A 20,694-nucleotide genomic window follows, 5' to 3' on the forward strand; every position below is an offset into this window, starting at 1 on the left:
TATAGTAATCGAACTTTTAACTTTTCCACGTGGTAGACAAAATTTTATATTTTTTGTTAAAATAAGTACTCATTCCAAAAATATTTTCGAAAAAGCGCCCCATATGATTAATCGAGACATTCATTCTTATGAAAAAAGTGTTACAATGTGTAATAATAACGTAAATTTAACAAAAATTTTAAATACTTATTTATCAATTAAGTAAAAAGGTTCAAAATTTAGGATCAAGAGGCAGATAAAAATATATTTATTTATCACCTAAAAAATATTCAAAAATTCTAAGGTCGTTGATTGAATTAGGAAAATGAAAATGAAAATGAAAAAGAAAAGGAAAAGGAAAAGGAAAATTAAAAAGAAAAGGGGGCTTTTGTCATATTCCTTCATCTTCACCTGTTATTCTGCTAAATTTCCAAAATTTCCAATTCTTCACTAAAAAATTCATTTTCTACAATTTGTCTACTGTCGAAGTCTCAATTCTTCATCAAGGAAGTAGGAACACCCATTCATCATACAAATTCATGTCCTTTTTAACGCTCACTCCCACTTAATTTGTTCTTAGATCTTACATTTCTGTAATCTATTCCCACCGTATGCACTAAAATTGAAATGGGTATTTTGTTTACTCGCCTTTTCTCATCTCTATTTGGCAGTCAAGAAGCTCGAATCCTTGTTCTTGGGCTTGATAATGCTGGAAAAACCACTATCCTTTGTATGTTCCAATTTCATATTTCCCAATTTTGATTTATACCCATGTTTATTTTGTCATAATATGATCTGAGTAGTTGCAAATTTTCAATCTTGCTGATGTTTTATGTTTGTTTTCTTTACCCCAGATCGGCTCCAGATGGGTGAAGTAGTATCTACTATACCAAGTTGGTATTCTGTTCTTTCTTTTATTGATTTATTCATACATTGAGATGAAGTTTTCCTTCTTGTTTGAGTTGAATCATTGGAGTGTCTAATGAGATGTTTTTTTTTATAATTTTTTGGGTTTTTGAAAATTTTGCAGCAATTGGATTCAATGTGGAAACAGTGCAGTACAAAAACATTAAATTTCAAGTTTGGGATCTAGGTATGTAACATACTCTATCTTTGTTTATGTTGTTGACTTGATTTTGCATTGATGATTGGTTATTTGATTGGTGATTAGTAAGAATTGTGGGCTATCAGTTAACTGTGTGTACTGTGGAGTATTTCTGCTTTCAATTATATTGAGCTGATTTAATATGAAGGAGTAATCTAATGTTGGCAATGTTAATTGATTGTGATGTGAATTTTTTGTGAGATTGGCTTGGTGAATTATATGTATGTCGGTATTATGTAAGAGTATGCATATCTAGATGTGCATTCTGATGATCATATGTGTTGAGACGATTGTTTTGGTTGGTTGGATCCATACATATTTTTTGTGAATGACTGATAAAAACAGACTATTAATCCTTTCGTTTTGCTCATAATTTTTTGTCTTCGACAGACAGACAAGGCAAGACATGATCCTAATCAAAATAATATTATTATTATAAATATTTTTTTGTCTTCGATGAAATCTATGTACAATTTAGCTGTTTGTCTATATGATGCCCTACCTAATTGGGTTAGTTTGCTTGTATTCCGTTTTGTGGCAGATGAAAATGGGGGTTGTACTCTTCGAACCTTGTTTTAAGGTCAAACAGACATGAACCAAAGGCCCTTAACGTCATGAACTAAATTGGTTGGGTTGTTTGACCAGGATGCAGACATTGTTGTAAATAGGCTGAACAGGATAAGTGTATATTTTAAGCCAACTGTCTAGAGCTCCAACCCCATTCCTCATGGTCGAGCTTCATTCATCTGTTACTGAAATATATGTTCAATTGGAATCCCTCACCTCATCTAATTTTTTGGAATGTAATAGTGGGGTGATTCTTCAGCTTAAACCACTAACTGCTTTAGCTTTTTATCTTTTGCTTCAATATTGAATTGCAATAGTCGTTAGACTTATTGTTCTTCCCATAACAACTGTGCTATGTTTAGTTCTCAAGTAATTTAGAATGTCCTTTAAGTTTTTAGTTTTTGGCATTGAAAGTTATAATAACCTGATGATGCTTCTAAGGATTAAAGGCTTCAATTTTATTTTCCGTATTATACTTTCGAAGAATAGAGGTGTGATGAATAATCCAGAAGGTCCACGTACTCTCATCACATACAAAAGGAGGGAAAAAGGGGAAAACCGAAAAGGGTAAAGAATGGACACCTAGCATATGGAATATTTCTGTTATGGCTTCTCTGACATTTTGTTACTGATTTGCTAGGGCAGATTGTTATACTCTAGTTGGTTATGAGATTATCTATATATAGGGATAAATTTTGGCCAGTAAAGGCATGCTTGTAATTACAATGCATTGTACTTACACATAGGAGCTACTCAACCGCTCGAAGAGTTGAGCTGGGCACCTCGCCTAGTATACATAATATACAAGCATTCTATCTCTAGTCTCTCTTTTCTTCTTCTTACCCTTCTTCTTGATCATTCTTCTGTTTAATTGTTGGTTCAGTAGGTTAATCATTACAGTGGTATCAGAGCTTTCGCATCCTGGCATCTCTAATGGCCCTTACACAAGCAAATCGACTGGAAGCATTGGAGGAAAGTTTGCAGGAGCTGTGTGAATCAATTCCTTCATTGAGGGAAGCGTTGGAGGAACGAATCTAGGACATGGTGTCCTTACATGAGGAATCGGTCTGGAAATCGAAGGAGGAGAATACCAAAGGTCATGAGGAACTCAAAACTTCATTGTCGGCACTCACAGCTGAGGCAAAAGCCTTAATAGCGGCAAAGGACGACAGTCTGAGCCTACCCACTCCCCAGAATCGCTCCTCTGGAAGTCGTCTCAAATTTTTCTAAGTGGGGGGGGGGGGGGGGGGGGGGGGGATTCGAGATGCCCAATTAGCAACGATTTCAGATTGAGGAACGCCAACATCAGGACAGTGAAGTGTGGAGGCAGAGACGTTTGGATTTTCCGGCTTTTAATGGCGAAAATCTGAACGTTTAGGTCGCAAAAGTGGAGCATTATTTTTCCGTTTACAATGTGGGTAAAGCTGAGAAGGTGGCGGCGACGGTGTTAGGGTTGGAAGGGCGAGCTGTGGATTGGTGCCAATGGGTCAAGCACAGAAAAACAATTAGCTCATGGGGGGAGTTGAAAAACATGATGTTACATCACTTCCATCCTCACGGCGGTAGTTCACTTTGCGAACAATGGATGTCGGTGTATCAAGAAGGATCGGTGGCAGAGTACTGTGAACAGTTTATTTTGTTGGCCTTACCGTTGACCCACATGCCGGAGGATACTCTACTCTCTTGTTTTATTAAGGGGTTGAAACCATTAATTAGAGTGGAATTGAGACTCTGGAATTCAAATACTGTAGAAATGGCCATTGAGTGGGCCCTTAAGATTGAGGAAAAGTACGTGGTAGGCATTGAACACCCTTATTATGACCCTACTTTTTCTTTTACCCCACACACGCGTCCCCCTTTTAAATCTACCCCACCTCCACATAAATATCCTACCCTAACAAGAAACCCAACCCCAAACCCGATGAACCATTTACCTCAAAATCACCGTTCCCCTCCATACACCTCTCTCCATCCCCCACCTACCACAAGAAAATTTCCAAAAACCATACGCCGATTGTCTGACCGGGATTATCAAGAAAAACGGAGTAGAGGACTTTGTTTCCGCTGTGACGAGAAGTGGAGTCTGGGCCACAAATGTAAAAAAGGTGAGCTTAGCATGATGTGGGTAATGCGAGAAGGGGAAGAAAGTGTGCTGCTGGAGGAAGATCAGGAACTAGCAGGCGTACCAACCTCCCCGGTTAGTATTTCCCTTAATTCGGTTGTGGGTATTGATAATTCGAAAACTATGCGTTTGACCAGTATGATGTTAGACACACCGGTGGTTGTCATGATTGACCCAGGTGCTACGCATAAGTTTGTTTCGTTATCTGTCGTTGAGAAGCTCAGATTGGAAATTTCTGATACTGAAGAGTTTGGAGTCATGTTGGGCACGGGTAAGGGGCGAGGTGAATGTAAGGAAGTTCGGTTATGTCTAGGACCCATAGAAATTGTGGAGAATTTTTTTCCCCTAGAGTTAGGGAATCCTGATATAATCTTAGGCATACAATGGCTGGAAAAATTGGGTACGGAATCGACGAACTGGAAACTACAGGTGATGCAGTTTCAATGGAATGGATCTAAAGTCATTTTGAAAGGCGATCCGGGGTTAGGAAGATCACAGGTGTCTCTGAAGTCAATGATGCGAATGATTAAGAAGGAACACGGGGGTATATTAATTGAGCTGAATCAAGTAGAAATACAGCCAAATGACAGTAAGATGCAGTGTTCCACTACTGAATTATCGGTGGCTATCACGACTGTTTTAATGCAGTAGCATAGAGTGTTTGAGTGCCACAAGGTTTACCTCCGAAACGAGGTCAGGAGCATCAAATTGTGACCAAGAAGGGTACAAATCCCGTGAGTGTCCGCCTATATAGATATCCACAGATACAAAAGGCCGAGATCGAAAGAATGGTGGCCGATATGTTGTTAGTAGGCATCATTCGACCCTCTCACAGCCCCTACTCTAGCCTGGTGTTGTTGGTCAAGAAAAAGGATGGGTCGTCGCATTTTTATATGGACTACCGTGCATTGAACAAGGAGATCAACGCCGATAAGTATCCTATTCCGGTGATCGAGGAACTTTTGGATGAATTACATGGAGCCGTGGTGTTCTCGAAGTTGGATTTGAAATCAGGCTATCATCAAATCCGGGTTCGGGACGAAGACACACACAAACCGCCTTCCGCACTCATGAAGGTCATTACGAGTTTTTGGTAATGCCGTTTGGCTTAACCAATACGCCAACAACTTTTCAAGCCCTCATGAATGACATCTTCCGTCCATATCTATGGCGGTTTGTCTTGGTTTTTTTCAACAACATTCTGATTTATATTTCCTCTATTGATGAACATGCCTAACATCTAGCATTGGTTATGGATAACTTGAATCTTAGCAACTGTATGTTAATGAGAAGAAATGTGAGTTTTGTAAAAGTAAGGTGGCTTACTTAGGGCATATTGTCTCTTGTGAAGGGGTGGCCGTTGATCCGGAGAAAGTTCAAGCTATGATCGACTGGCCCCCGCCTCGCACCATTAAGGAATTACGCGGATTTTTGGGTTTGACAGGTTACTATCGGCGTTTTATACGCCACTATGCAAGTCTCACACAACCTCTAACCCAGCAACTCAAGAAGGATGCGTTTCTTTGGAACGGCAAGGCTGAGGTTGCCTTTCACCTACTCAAGCAGACTTCGCTCTAAGCTCCGGTCTTGGCTATGCCTAATTTTGATTTACCCTTTGAGGTCGAGGCGGATGCATTGGGATTTGGAATTGGGGCGGTTCTTTTGCAAGCATCGCATCCTATAACATTCTTTAGTAAGGCTCTCGGAGTCAGGGACCGGGCCAAGCCCATTTATGAGAAAGAGATGATGGCTATTGTCCTCACCGTACAAAAATGGCACCATTACTTATTGGGTCGACTGTGAGATTAAATTTAAACTTGGTTCTAGCAACAGTGCAACTGATGCTTTCTCTCGTCACCCCACCTTCATGATGTTACACCAACTCACCCACTGCTCTTCGGTTGACATTGATTGGGCTGTTATCAATCAGCAAGTTTGCAACGACAGTAATCTCAAACGTATTATTGCGCTGTCAACACGGTGTCTCTTATTTGAGATTTACCATGGATCATGGACGTTTGTTATACAAAGGCCGGGTGTATCTACCTATTTCGTCTTCATTAATCCAGAAACTGTTGTATGAATATCATTGTTCGGCGGTGGGTGGGCACAATGGGGAGTTCAAAACCTACTTACGGTTGGCGGAACATTGGTTTTGGATTGGTATGCGGAAACACGTTACGCAATTTGTCCGTCAATGTGTCACATGTCAACAACAAAAGCATTCTCATCAACGACCAACCGGACTACTTCAACCACTTCTCATCCCCACTCATATTTGGGAAGATATATCTATGGATTTTGTTGAGGCTTTGCCACGCTCCGATGGGTGGGACACAGTCTTGGTGGTCTTAGATCGGCTGTCCAAATACGCACATTTTGTCGGCCTTAAGCACCCGTTCACGGCCTCCTCCATTGTGGCCGTTTTTACTAAGTGGTTTGTTTACATGGGTTCCCGGCTTCCATTGTTTCTGACGGGGATAAAGTGTTCATGAGCCATTTTTGGTAGGAGCTTTTTCACTTACAAGGTACTTCCCTCTTGCGCAGCATGACATACCATCCTCAAACTAGGGGTGTTCAAAATCGGATACCGGGTCGACCCGGTTTTTCCCCGGTTTTCCCGGATACTTAAAATTCTGTTTCGGATCCGACCTGGTTTAAACCGGGTCGGAAACCGGATACCCGGTTTTGTTAAAAACTTATTATTTTTTTTCCTTTATTTCTTTTAACATTTTTTTTATATATGATTCAAAATATTAAAATACTTAACTTAATTAGTCATAAACTATTAAAATACAACCATTAGTTAATTGAAATACAACAATAATTCCATAAACTAAAAGCAAGCGATTAAAATTTATAAGTTGAAACTTCAAGCTCCATTAATCATCTTCAACGACATCAAGAGTTTCATCGATTATGACCTCCGGATGTTCCAAAGTTAATGCATTACCTAAACCAAGAGCACGAACAGTCGAACAATATAAGGTTAAAGGAAATATATTTTTACTCTTAAATATTAAATAATCAATTGAAAAACAATTAAAAATTTATACTAACTTTCCTCCATTTCTTCAAGTGCAAGCAAGCTCTCCTCTATTGCTAAAGGAGTTCTAGAGATATGAAGCCAATCTTGTGCGCAAATAAGGGCTTCGGCCATCTTTGGAGTCAATGATGTTCGAAAATCATCAAGAATACGACCACCAGTACTGAAAGCCGATTCAGAAGCAACAATAGAATTAGGTATACCTTTTTGTTTGATCTTTCCACCATAGTAAAATATCAAAGTTAGAATCATGAGGTTCACATGCATCTTCTAAATACCTATCCAACTCACTTTTGTTTAGATTGGTTAATGAACAACCTGTCTCCATTTGATATTTTGAATTCATTACTTCAATAAGGTCCACCTTCCCCACTCCTTGAGTCCCACTTTGAGTAAAAATGGTAGAGGTGGAAGTGGAGGAAGTAGCTCCACTTGTCTTTGGCATAGAATAAGAATAAGAATCAAACAAGTTTCGAAAAACCATTTTAATCTTTAGTAACAAGAGAGTAGCTTTTGTGGCATCATACGAAGCACGCACAATCCAATCAACATAATTCCACTTATGCCTAGGGTCAAGGAGAACAACTACAAACACTAAAATATTTATCGATGTTTCCATAATATTTGTCATATTTTGCCATCATATTGGTAGCCATTTTCCTCATACCCTCATCATCGACACTCATGTTGTTGGCAAGCAATAATCTAGTCCCAAAAATCTCATGTGCATAAGAGTTGCAAGTTACATAACGAGAAGCAGAAAATCTCAAAGTTGCATCATAAAAAACACTCAAAAAAGGTAAGAAAGTAGACATTTTCTTCCAATCCTCTTCAGTAGGAGCACCACTTAACTTCCTAAGTAACTTAACTAAAGCAAAATCTTTCATGCATAAAGAAGCAAATGACTTTTTAAATTTGATGGCAGATTCAAGCATTAGGTAAGTTGAATTCCATCTAGTTTCAATATCCAAAACAACAAGGCTTTTGCTCTCCTCTTTCTCCTCTTTTATGCATTCTTTAAACTTGTTAAGCCTAGCAGGAGAAGACCTTACATACTTCACAAGAACACGAACTTTCAAAACAGACAAATCAACTTCATTCAAACCATCTTTCACAATCAAATTCAAAATATGTGACGCACATCTCATATGTAGGTATTGACCCTCCAACAAATCAGTATCCCAAATGTTAAGTCTTTTCTTAAGGTAATTGGCCGCTATGTCATTTGAACTTGTATTGTCTACGGTCAATGTCATGATATTTTTCAAACCCCAATCAATCAAGCATTTTTCAACGGCTCTGCCAATAAGTATTCCCTTGTGACCAACAATAGGACAAAAGTTTATGATTTTCTTTTGCAAATTCCAGTTATCATCAATAAAATGTGAAGTCAAACACATATAACTTAAGTTTTGCCCTGATGTCCAAGTGTCTGTTGTTAGACAAATTCGTGACTTAAACTTTTGAAAAAACAATTTCAACTCATTTCTTTTTTCAATGAAAAGACTATAACAATCTCTAGTGGCAGTGCTACGAGAAGGAATCTTAAATAAAGGATTCAAAGCCCTACAATACTTACGAAATCCTTCACGTTCAACAAAAGCAAAAGGCAATTCATCCACAATAAGCATTGTAGCAAGTTTTTTCCTACACAAATCATAATCAAATTCCCACAATTTCGGAACACCAACACTATCAACACTACCATCCTCATTGACTCTTCTAGCAATATCAAATTCAATTTTCTTTTGCTTCATATCCAAATTTGGAGGATATTTTTTGCATCTTTTAATATGATTAGCCAAAGGAGTTGTTCCATCTTTTCTAGGACAACTAATAGAAGTTTTGCAATACTTACAATGAGCAATTGTTGAATCCAATTCATCAACTGTGTAATGATCCCACCATTTTGGCCTATTACTCCTCGTACCAGTAGTTGCACAAGGTTGTTTTTTCTGTTTTTTAATCGGTGATCTTGTATCTTCATCCTCATCGAACAAGCGATCAACACTCTCTTCAAATTGAGTTAATTCATTCGGTAGTGAATTTTTTCCATTATCATCAAAAGACGACCCCATGTTCTATACAAGTTACCAATTCATAATCAGTTCATCGCTAGTTGTACAATACTACAATCAATTCACAATCAGTTCATCATCAGTTCATCCAAGACCTTTCAGCTAAGATAGTCACCACAAGTCACAACTCACAACTTACATGAATCATTTCCAATTTACCATTCATCAGTTCATCACAATTCAGTGATTCACAATCAATTATTTTCTCCAAATTTAAAGCAAAAAACAAAGGATTTGTAGAAGTAAACAATTCACAATCAGTTTATCAGTAGTTGTACAATCAATTCACAATCAGTTCATCAACAGTTCATCTTTCAGCTAAGATAATCACAAATCACAACTCACAACTTACATGAATCAGTAACAATCAGTTCATTCATCAGTTCATCACAAGTCAGTGATTCACAATCAATTATTTTCTCCAAATGTAAAGCAAAAAACAAAGGATTTGTAGAAGTAAACAATTCACAATCAGTTCATCATTAGTTGTACAATCAATTCACAATCATCAGTTCATCAAATTAAATGGCTACCGAAAATCAGAATATCACAACAAAAATCAGAATATCAGAACAAATATTAGAATTTTGAACAAATGATAAAGAGCTACTGAAAATCTAGATGGTGGTACTGGTGGGTAAGAATCCATGTAGATCTTCAATAAGTACCGAAAATGGCTGAATAAATCTGTGACAAAATCGAAAATGGCAATAAATAAATAAATAAGTACTGAAGAAGTGAAGATCTGTGACAAAATCGAAAATGCAAAAATGGTGATGAACTAAGATGACAAAATCGAAAATGGAAAAAAAAAATAATAAGTGCTGAAGAAGATCTGTGACAAAATCGAAAATGAGAAAATGGTGATGAACTAAGATGACAAAATCGAAAATGCAAAAAAAAATTGAAAAATATCAGAAAATGCGAAAAATTAAGAAGATCTGGAGAAGAAGAAGAATGGTGATGAACTAAGAATGGTGATGAATTGAAACAAACTTACCCAATTAAAGAACTGAAGAACTGAAGAAGAAGAAGATGACGTCTCAACGTGAATGGTGAAGAAGAAGCAAGATGACGGCGTGAAGAATTGAAGATTGAAGAAGCAAGATGACGTCTCAGTGAAGACTGAAGGAGGAAGAAGGCAAGCAGCAGCCAACAAGAATGAAGGAGGAAGGAGACGGTATACTGGGATAGGCCCAAGGTAGATTAAGTCATTTAGGGTTTTGGTCTTTTGGAAATAAAAATAAAAAAAAAAAAAAATCAAACCGGATACCGGGTACCCAGTTTTCCAAAATTCGCGATCCGTATCCGACCCAAATACCCGGTTTTAAAACCGGGTATCCGACCCGAATTATCCGAATTTGGAAAACCGGGTAATTTACCTGGTTTTAAATATCGAAAACTGGGTTTTTCGGATCGGGTTTTCAAAACTGGATATTTTTGAACACCCCTACCTCAAACCGATGGCCAAACGGAAATTGTGAATCAAGCCCTGGAGGGATACTTGCGTTGCTTCATTAATGGCCAACCTAAAACGTGGAGCAAATGGTTACATTGGGCTGAATTTTGTTACAACACATCCACACACTTGTCAATCCGGGTCTCTCCCTTTCATGCTTTATATGGCAGACCGCCACCGGCTGTGGTTCGTTTGGGGCACAACTCCACCTCCGTGGTTAGTATTGAACAATTACTTCGTGAAAGAGATGCCTTGTTAGATGAGTTGTACACACAACTCCTTGTGGCTCAAAACAAAATGAGGCGGGCGGCAGACTCTAAGCGTAGACATGAGGTGTTTGAGGTGGGTGACATTGTTTTTCTCAAGCTCCAGCCTTATCGTCAACAATCCCTCGCCAGGCGCCCTTGTGACAAATTGGCTGCCAGGTTCTATGGGCCGTTCGAAGTTCTTGCTCGTGTGGGTTCCGTAGCCTACAATCTCAACCTCCCTCCTTCTAGTAAGATTCATCCTGTGTTTCATGTTTCTCAACTAAAACGTGTACATGGCTCTGTTTTTATTCCTACGGCCATTCCCAAGCAGCTGAATTCTGCCCTTGAATTGGAGACTGTACCAGAGTCCCTCTTAGATGTTCGTTATCAGAACACTGAAGCAGCTACAATCACTGAAGTCCACATCAAATGGCATGACCTTTCCACCTCAGAAGCCACTTGGGAGCTGTTCTATAACATTGCTTCTCAATTCCCTGATTTTCACCTTGAGGAAAAGGTGAGGCTCTTTGGGGCGGGTATTGTGGTTGGGCACCTTGCCTAGTATACATAATATGCAAGCATTCTATCTCTACTCTCTCTCTCTTTTCTTCTTCTTACCCTTCTTGATCATTCTTCTGTTTAATTGCTGGTTTAGTAGGTTAATCATTACAAGAGGCTCCAATTTTGTTTTCCATATATTACTTCTAAAGAATATAGGCTCCAATTTTTGCTTTCCATTTACGATTTGATTTTTTTTTTTTTTTTGCTGTTTCGTTGCCGTTCCACTTTGTGCTATTTACATAATACAAGCTCAAAACCACCTGTTTAAGATTACTATTAGACTCATCTCCTTAAAGGTTTCTTTTTTTTTTTTTTTTTAATTCTAAATGAAATTTGTGTTCTTGTTAAATATGTTCGCGTTTTCAATCCTAATGATACATGATTAAACACTATTTGTATTGGGGAGAAGCTAAATGATAAGCAGGTGTTTGCATTCTGGAGAAAGTAGAAATCACAAGTACAAGAAAAAAAAAAGGGTTTTTTAAGGATTCATTGATGGCATCTAGTTTTGCTTGGATTCGAAGTTGTGCCTTTGCTCTATGCTTTTTCTCTTTGTCTGAATTCTTTGCTTTCTAGTCTATTCCAACTCTGCTTGTCAGGATAAACCATTTCCCCTTTTATTTTGTTTTTCCCCCTCCTTTTCTTGACATGGCTTGAACCAGGCATCATAGGCTTCCCACTTCTTTTAATTTATATTTGAAGAATTTAGATGAAAGCCACTTAATGACATTGTGGTAATGAAATGTTGTAGAGATACATGACATTCATGAGCTTCGCGATGTGAAGGTGAAAAGGAAAGCTTAGGGCTTCATAGAAAGGTCATTAGAGAACGGGGGTGTTTGTCAAATGACTAATAACCTTCTTAGAGTGCCTAGTTTGACATTGACTAGTTGATTAAGCTTAATATTTTGATTATTTTGAACACGCTCGTGAGAGTAGCTTGTTGTAAATTAATTGATTCATAACAAGCTGGTTACCGACTAATTTACCAAACACTAGCATTTTATGATTTGACCACCTATCATCTATATAAATTGTCCAATTAGCTATTTTGCCAAATACCTCATAATATTTTTCTATCATTCCTTGCACCTTATTGGTGCCTTTGATGTATAAATGAAGCAATTTGTCAAAGCATGTCAAGAGCTTCTCATTGGATCTTTTTAACCTATCATTCATTAGTACTATGTCATATGTGTCTTGTACCTGATATATGTTCTTTTGTTGACTCAGGTGGGCAGACAAGTATAAGGTACCTCCTCATATCTGATTTCTGATTCTAATAGTCTTCGTTGTGCTCACCTGTTGGAGGTAATGCACGTGATGAGTGATCATGAATCCTATTAGTACATATGTCATATGTGTCTTGTAGCCGTTCTTTTTAGTGGTGTTCCAACTTTTTGTTGTATAGCAGACAGGAACTTTCTCCAATATGTTCGGTGAGTATGAAGTTAAACCCCTTCCCTCCACATACCTAATAATAGAAATCCAGTGTCAGTTGATGGAAATGGCCACAAGAAGCACCTAAGCTCTTCCAGACCTATCATTTAAGGCTTTGAGAGCTTCCTCATTGCAGGAATCATCTTTTATGACATCATTCAATGAACATGTGGCAAGGAGAAAGGAGAAATAAATCATGTCCAGTCATAAAACATGATGTTTCATGAGTAAAAAATTAACATTTATTTTTCACAAATTGATGAAGTGTCAACAAAAATCTTGTCAAATGCTGCATATTAGACTAACTTCTTCTAGAGGAACCAACTATCGGAGAGAAATGCAAAAACGCATAGAGACCAGAAGAACAACATTAAATTGTCTCAGTCTAACTAAAGTGGACATCAAGCCAAACACTTAGACGACGTAAGGGGATTAGATGTACACAACCTTAAACTTGTCAGTTGACCCAAATTGCAAGAACCATCAACTAGTTACATAAATGGCACACATGGTTTGATAATCTAATCTATTTTAGTCCATTATAATCTTAAACCAAAGAACTATGGCTTTTCATCTTCATTGATATGGACATAAGTAGATACTAGAAGGAAGAAACAAATAGAAAATGCTCATGGCTAGCAACATGGAACTGCATGTAACTGCATTTGACGAATACTTGTGGGTTTGAAATGGATGTTGTATGCTCCTTTTGGTCCTTAATGAGTTGTATAACTTATGCATGTAGATTCTGCAATCAAGATAACACCTGAATATTTATAGACTGTTATTCTCCTTCCATCTGAATATAATGTTTCGCTTTCTTATTTGAGCTATTTCTTTTATTTGTTTCACTTTTCTTTTATAGAAAGGTTTATGGATAACTTTACTCTAATTAATGATTATAACACATCAATTTGTGCTTTTATCAATATTTTATCAATACAAAGACTTCTCATGATTCCATTTTTTAATTATTTTTTCTTATACTAATATAAGGACCCTAGATGAATGACTTCTTTATTGATATTGTACTTTTTAACAAAAGGACCCCCACTTGCATGCAAAAAATAAAAACCTTGCGACTTCAAAGTGGAACATAATATTGAGACCAAGGATATATGTACTGTATCTGATTGATGATATTTGGGTATGGGCAATGTGATTTTTTGGATTTCTTTAATTAATGTTCAAACTACTAGGTGATGAAATTGGGACAATATTGAGCTTCATTTACAATTACAGTACCTTATTTCACCAAATTTTGTTTTGGGCAAGTCAATGTGTCAGGTTGTGTCTGAAGTACTGCGTCCCATAGTTTGTTAGGGAATCATTGATTGGAAAGTAGATTTCAACATTCAAGTAAATTTATCCATTCTAACTGTTCAATGTTTCCTGATTCATTTGCCACCTTACTCTGTTGGTTCTATGGGATTCCATTGTTTGATATCTAATCTTCTGTGTCATTTGCTTTGTCCCTTCCCAGGATTGCTCCTATAGCATCCAATATCCATAATCTAAATCAGTTTACAAGTAGATGACTTTAAAGAGTGGTTAATTTCTTGAGGTGGGTGCAGCCTTGCAGTGCCAATCGTGTTTCTCACTAAACATTTAAGTGAGAAAATTTTCAGGAAAGTAGCTTTTAATTTTATTTAATCGACAAAAATTGCGCCTTTTACCCCTTTCGAAGCTTATGACCTTCTTTAATCTTCACCTACCATATTTCTCTTTCTTCCCACCTAATTTAATTCCATCATTATTCATCTCCCCAACAAGGGCTGGGAAAAAGAGGGCTTAGCCTTGTTTAAGACATTGTTGTCATATTAATATATTACGGTATGATTGAAAATCTGATTTATAAACTAGTGATGCAAGTAGAACCTTATGGGTGAGTCGTGACCCAATCCTGCTTACATATCTAGTTTAATTGTAAAATTGCTTGTCTTTACTGCTTAATTCATTCTTGGCTTGCAGCAAACGCTAGTTTTATGGCGCATTCATATTTGGGTGGTGAACTTCCCATTGGAAATTCGACAAGGAATAGGATTAAACGAAAGCCATATGCTTGTTGCATAAAACTGCCTTTTAGCTTCCCTTAAATTTATCATAACATTGATTTTGCATTGGGTCATGGGTCATCGGTCATATAATCCATCTTTCAAAAATCCTAGTTTGACGTTCAATCATTCACTTTTCACAATCAGTTATCTCATTAATCTGGCTCAGAGATCTACTTAGGAATTTTTTTTCTAAATGATCTCATATTATTTGTTTTATATGTTGTATTATTTTGTGTATAATGGAAGAAGGTTCTGTATGAAATGCTCGTTTCTAAGCCTTTACAGAACCTACAGAATGAGGCTACTAAGTTTTGCATGTTTTAGTTTATTTGACTTAATTATGATGTACGGCCATTGTCTACCTCTTCACTACCTTTTATTTTTGCTTCTCTTTTATATCCTTCAAACCAGGCCATACTGGAGATGTTATTTTCCGAACACTCAAGCCATAATCTATGTGGTAGACTCAAGCGATACTGATCGGCTTGCTATAGCCAAGGATGAATTTCATGCCATTTTAGAGGTATTTCCTCTTGTAATTTACTTGCTTTCTGAATTGTGTTCTTCAAGGATGCACCCTTAAATTTAAGGAAAAATTGATATTAATAATCCAATCTTTCATCCATCCGCTGTGAATAATCCCACCTTTGGATAATTTTTTTAATAAACCAACCTTTTCCCTTAGTTTGCTATCAGCATAACCTTTTATTTTATAATAACTCAACCTTTGCCCTTAGTTTGCTATCAGCATACCCTATTAGTATGCTGACAGCAAACTAAAGACAAAGGTTGGTTTATTAAAAATTAATCCAAAGTTGGGATTATTCATAGCGGATAAGTGAAAGGTTGGATTATTAATATCAATTTTTCCTAAAGTTAAACCAAAACTGATTTTTTTGATCTGGTTGTGATGTATATGGACTATGGAGTTGTGGCGTTATTGTTACAAACATTAAATTACTTTTCTTTCATTTCTAATGCTGAAATGATTTCTTTGTGGTGTTATATTCAAGTCGTGAGCTCCATGGTTTTTCAGGAGGAAGAATTGAAGGGCGCTGTGGTACTAATCTTTGCGAACAAGCAGGTTCGTCTCTTGACCCTCTTGCTCAACAGTATAGTATCGTTGTTGTCTTATCCGTTTACTTCCCTTTCCTACTTCTGTTTCTTTTATTTCGTTCATCGCCTTTTTTGGGTTTTCTGATGTCTGAATTGACGGGTGGATGCCGTTGTGCGGTTGGTTGTGTGCGTTTTCTGACTTTATGATTCTACCATCAATGAACTTGAGTTTGAATATTGGCTGTAAAGGTTTCCTTGTCACATTTTTTACACAAGAATAGAGGTGATCAAATTCAACCCGGCAAGTCCCAATCAATCTAAGACTTCAAAAAGTGGCAAAAGCCCAAAGCTTGGCCGGGAAGGATCAAACAGGCCTAAACACTACGGAAATCAGGCTGCAGGCTGGGTTGGGCCTTGCAGGCTGATCAATGATCATCTGTCATCTGTTAATTTCAAGTACTTAAGATTTCTCTTTCCAATCGGCTGTTGTGTGACAGGATCTACCCGGTGCACTCGACGATGCTGCTGTAACTGAGGCGTTGGAGCTCCACAAGATCAAAAGCCGTCAATGGGCCATCTTCAAAACATCTGCCACTAAAGGAGAAGGCCTTTTTGAGGGCTTAGACTGGTATGCTTTCGCTTTAGCCCCCTTTAAAACTATCGTCACTTTTCGTACGAAAATATTGATTGTGGTTATTCTCTTGATCCATTTAGGTTGAGTAATACACTCGGATCTGGAAGTGGTTAACATCACTTTGAAGAGAGCAACGGAATTCAAGTGTAACGAACAAACTGAAACATCCTATTTGTGACGAAAATTTGAGTGTGTAGAAACCGTTATCATTCATCCTTAGTAAATTTTACCACCAATAGACTTGTATAATTTTTTTGTTACTTATATAAAGAAAAATATTTTGGAGCTTGCAACATCTCATTGTATGTTTCGCATTTAGTCTGAACTCTATCGATATTACATTTCTTAAATTACACCACATGATCGCCCCCACTGATGCGCTCGAGCAGAAGTGGAGACTCGGGTAAAATTTTAAATCATAAATTCATAACCAAAAAAATGAGATAATTTTAATAAGATGAACTACAAAGAAAAGTGGAGGTGAGAGTAACTATTACTCCTCCGTTCCTTAAAAACTTTTCAATTTGTCATTTTAGCATATTTTATTTATTGTTCCCATAAAAAATCTTTCTATTTAAATAATAAATTTTGGACAAAAATACCTTTATTCATCTTCTATTTAATATTTTAATAATGCTTATACTCTACACATATCTTCCACTAATTTTATTTTTACTTTTTTATATGTCTTATGGTCCCATGTGTTTTTCACTAACTTTGCGAAAATTTTTTTTATTAGATATGGTCTCTATATTTTTCTACTAACTTTCTTTTAATATTTAAAAAATTTTTATAGTCTATACTTTTTCTTTATCAAATTTATTATTTAATAAAATAATAATATATAAACTATCTAAAAGGAATTCTATTTTTCATAATATGCTTGATTTTTTTTTTTTTTTGGAAATTTCATTAAAGCATTTATCGAGTAACTTAAATGATTGAATAAAAAGCTATAACAACCAAAATCTTATCCAGTATGGTTATCCCCACTTGGCCACTTGTGGGCTAAGTTTTTTTCATATACTCCTACCAAGTCATACTCATACTAATAAAGATAACTGTTTTATAAGAAAAAGGTAAGAGGCTAATAGCCAATAAGAATCCAATTATATAAAGCTTCCAAATTCCAACCATACGCACTCAAATTTTTGAGATTTTATATTAATATTTTATTAATTTCATCAAATTCCTTTACCGACTTAAATATTGTGTTTGCTGGTATCAATTTTGTATTTAGTTTTCATCTAACGGACTTTTAGTTATTGATGACCAAAATATTATATCACTTTGCGGTTGTACATATCGCCCCTTTTTCTATATAATTGTACACATGACATCTTTTTTAGACGTGATTATAGCTGTGAAAGCATACTTCATAGACATGGCAGTACTTGTGATAGTCAAGTTTGTAAGCGATTTGATGTTCAGGTTTCCAATAAGTAAGAGTCTATTGATGGAAAACTAACTTCAAAATACATCCCAACGAACACAATGCTTAAAGTTTGTCATAATAAACTATTTATAGCAAAGTTCGATTTGTTACATGCAATTTTTCTAATTAACAAATACTTTTTTTTCTCCTCCAACTCTCTCACAGTGCAAACCTTTAATATTTAATAAATTCTTCTACAACAACATTAACAACATCCTCTATATCATACATTCAAATTTGGTACTAGATCAACTTACGATATATTGTTAAAGCTTGGTCAATATCTCAGAATAACAATTTTTGTGTTATTAAATTAGAGCCACCAAAATATGTCATTAATTGTACTCGGTGAGAGGAATGTGCTTGTCGTTGGAGGTTTCATGAAATAAGTTCTCTTTTACCAACTTTTAAATTTGTGAGATATGGAGTATCGTGTCTTGTCTCAGTTGAAACAAGTGTCGCTTTCCCCTGATAAAGTTCTAGATTTCATTGTCATCTAGCCTTCTGTGTCCCTCATCTTATCATGTAATCCTAAAAAACATGGAAGATATATTATAGAGTCTACATGCAAGCAATTGTGTAGAAAACATAAGCCATCCTAACCACCTTCTTCTTTCCTTTGAATTTGTGAGTTATCTCATCGAGAACTTCATTAGGGTTAACCCTTCATTTAAGGTGTTGTCCATTGTGTGCTTTGTTTTTTTTTTTCAGTAACTTATACTATCTATATTTTTAGCAAAACTTGCCTAGTCAATTTAGCAATATAATGAAATAGAATAATTTATTCCAATAAATTCTAAAATAGTAGAATTAATATTACATATCATTACAAATATATAATGAAAAATAAATAGTGTTACAGATAGAAGACGTAATTAAACCCGTGAATTTTCATTTCTTACTTCAAAAGTTGAATTCACGTTTGAAAACTTTAAAGCTAACTATAATTTACAATATTAGAATACTGGGACGACGCCGTATTCACTATCAGCCGCGAAATCAAACTCGGACATTTCGCTATAATCAGTACGTTTAACGAAACGTCCTTTGATTCTAGGACGCGTTTCAGCGTAAGCTTTTCTAGAAGCATAACGAATCGTTTTCTGGAACTTCCTATTCTTCCTCTTTTCTCTGTACCTCAACACCCTAGCTTCTCTATCCATCACTGGAGCTCCATTTGATGATCTGCCGTTACTCGCTGAAGATCTGGCAAACGAATAAGAAACCTCTGAAGACATGGAATTTGTATTTGTATTTGTATTTGAATCTGGTACTACTCCAATGTCAGATGACGAAATCTGCAAAATTAAAATTTGTAATGTAATGTTAGATGTTGAATTTTGAAATTGAAGTTGAAATTTGATTTGTTGGTGGAGAAATGGAGAAGGATGTTGGACTTACACTTTGGTAATCGCAATTGCTGAATGCGGAGAAGAGTTCACTGTTGATGTTTTTCTTGTGGAATTTATCTGGTTGAGTGAAATCGATGTTGAAGCATTTCTCGAAGAAGGAAGAATCCGTATCCATGGCGAATTTGTTGTTATTAGTACCTTGCGATTGTGAATGTGTAGGAACAACACTTTCAGTAAATGCGTAAGTACGATTCTCATCAACAATCGGTTTGATATCTTGCTGCTGAAATTGCAATGATTTTACCACATTCTGACAACCATGGCTAAAATTCAGTACATCAGAATCATTGTACAGAAAAGTACTGTTCGGATTTGGTATCAACCACGCATCAGCATCGTCTTCTACAACATCATCAACAAACGCAGAAAGAGCAGGAATATTGTCGAGATCGTCAGGTACAAGGAAGGCAGAGGTGGCAGCAACAGATTCGATTGAGCGAGCAGTGACAGCTTCAACAGCAGAGTCAAGGAAGGGAGTGACAGGAATACGCTCATGGCGATGAGCCAACGGGTTAACCGAATGAATGTCATGGTCACACGACGAGCACAACGTCGCCGCATCAGCCTTGCACGTGACAAATGCAGGCGCCTGCTCACAAACCTCGCACAGCCAAACACGTTCATGGACCCGAACACTTGTGTGGATCTTGGCGTCGCAAGTTCCACACAAGAAGGCAGCATCTGCTTTACAATAAAGCAAAGCAGATGCGGTATTGCAAGTGTCACATGGTCTGCCTGATAACAAGCCTTTGATGGTGTTATTATCATCATTGACAGCCATGGTTGGTTAGAGAGAAGGAAGAGAGAAGGTTAAAATGATTGAAAGATTTGAGTGAAGTTAGATTTTAAGGGGATGAGAATGGAGGGATTTTGTTTTGGTAATTGGGAAGGGAGATAGTTTGTTGCTGACGAGGACAAATGTGACATGTGGATCAACAGTAGCCATGTAAATGGATTTTCAAAATATCATTTTCTTGTTTATTATCGACAAGCTGTTAACAGTATGAATATTTATTATTCGAATAAGAAGTATTTAGTTGCATTCATAATAGTATTTTATGTGAATTTTTAAATTTTTTTTCTAATTTTATATTAATTTTTAATTTATTTTTTTAGTGAATTATCTATTATAATAGGTTATTGGATTATTCAAATTATTCTATAGGTAAATGCCTCTAAAATTAAGATTATTTATGGTTAATTAATAAGTTGATTATTATAAGAATATTATGTAAATGTTGAATTATTCTAGATTATTTTTCTTATTCATTAAGCAATTACCTATTAAAAACTTATTTTTTATTTATAAACTAAGTATAAAAAAAAAATCTCATGTCAGTAAACTACTCAGTTGGTAAAAGTAGCTAAGCTTGTTGTTAAACCACCGGATATTTTAATATTTGTGAAAATTATTATTGTTATTGTTGTTTTATTTGGAAATAGGCATCATAAGGGTAAAAAAGAAAATATAAGCACCGAGCAAATTCACATAAAT

At 36.3% G+C, this 20,694-nt stretch overlaps 2 protein-coding genes across 5 annotated transcripts; one reads left to right on the forward strand and one right to left on the reverse strand.

Annotated features, from left to right (window-relative positions):
• Positions 1–305: 305 nt before the first annotated feature.
• LOC130824515 (ADP-ribosylation factor 1-like) lies at positions 306–16,645 on the forward strand. 4 transcript variants are annotated; one of them, XM_057689555.1, is made up of 8 exons: positions 306–709; positions 834–872; positions 1,010–1,072; positions 12,399–12,417; positions 15,074–15,185; positions 15,699–15,746; positions 16,216–16,346; positions 16,433–16,645. In XM_057689555.1, exons 1-8 carry the CDS (start codon positions 607–609, stop codon positions 16,464–16,466), a joined length of 549 nt encoding a protein of 182 aa, XP_057545538.1. In that variant the 5' UTR covers positions 306–606; the 3' UTR covers positions 16,467–16,645. The 4 variants fall into 4 exon arrangements, 1 of the variants encoding a protein (XP_057545538.1); XR_009046729.1 differs by lacking the exons at positions 306–709; positions 834–872; positions 1,010–1,072; positions 16,216–16,346; positions 16,433–16,645 and adding an exon at positions 8,455–11,121 and having other exon boundaries at positions 15,699–15,725; XR_009046727.1 differs by lacking the exons at positions 306–709; positions 834–872; positions 1,010–1,072; ... (1 more) ...; positions 16,216–16,346; positions 16,433–16,645 and adding an exon at positions 2,902–7,016 and having other exon boundaries at positions 15,074–15,183.
• Positions 16,646–18,554: 1,909 nt separating this feature from the next.
• Positions 18,555–20,215, reverse strand: LOC130824516 (zinc finger protein CONSTANS-LIKE 5-like). Its single transcript, XM_057689556.1, has 2 exons — positions 19,189–20,215; positions 18,555–19,085 (listed from the first exon to the last, which is right to left on the reverse strand). Exons 1-2 carry the CDS (start codon positions 19,978–19,980, stop codon positions 18,744–18,746), a joined length of 1,134 nt encoding a protein of 377 aa, XP_057545539.1. The 5' UTR covers positions 19,981–20,215; the 3' UTR covers positions 18,555–18,743.
• Between the last annotated feature and the right edge of the window lie 479 nt (positions 20,216–20,694).

The sequence above is a fragment of the Amaranthus tricolor genome, chromosome 9 (genome assembly GCF_026212465.1).
Source record: "Amaranthus tricolor cultivar Red isolate AtriRed21 chromosome 9, ASM2621246v1, whole genome shotgun sequence".
NCBI lineage: Eukaryota > Viridiplantae > Streptophyta > Magnoliopsida > Caryophyllales > Amaranthaceae > Amaranthus > Amaranthus tricolor.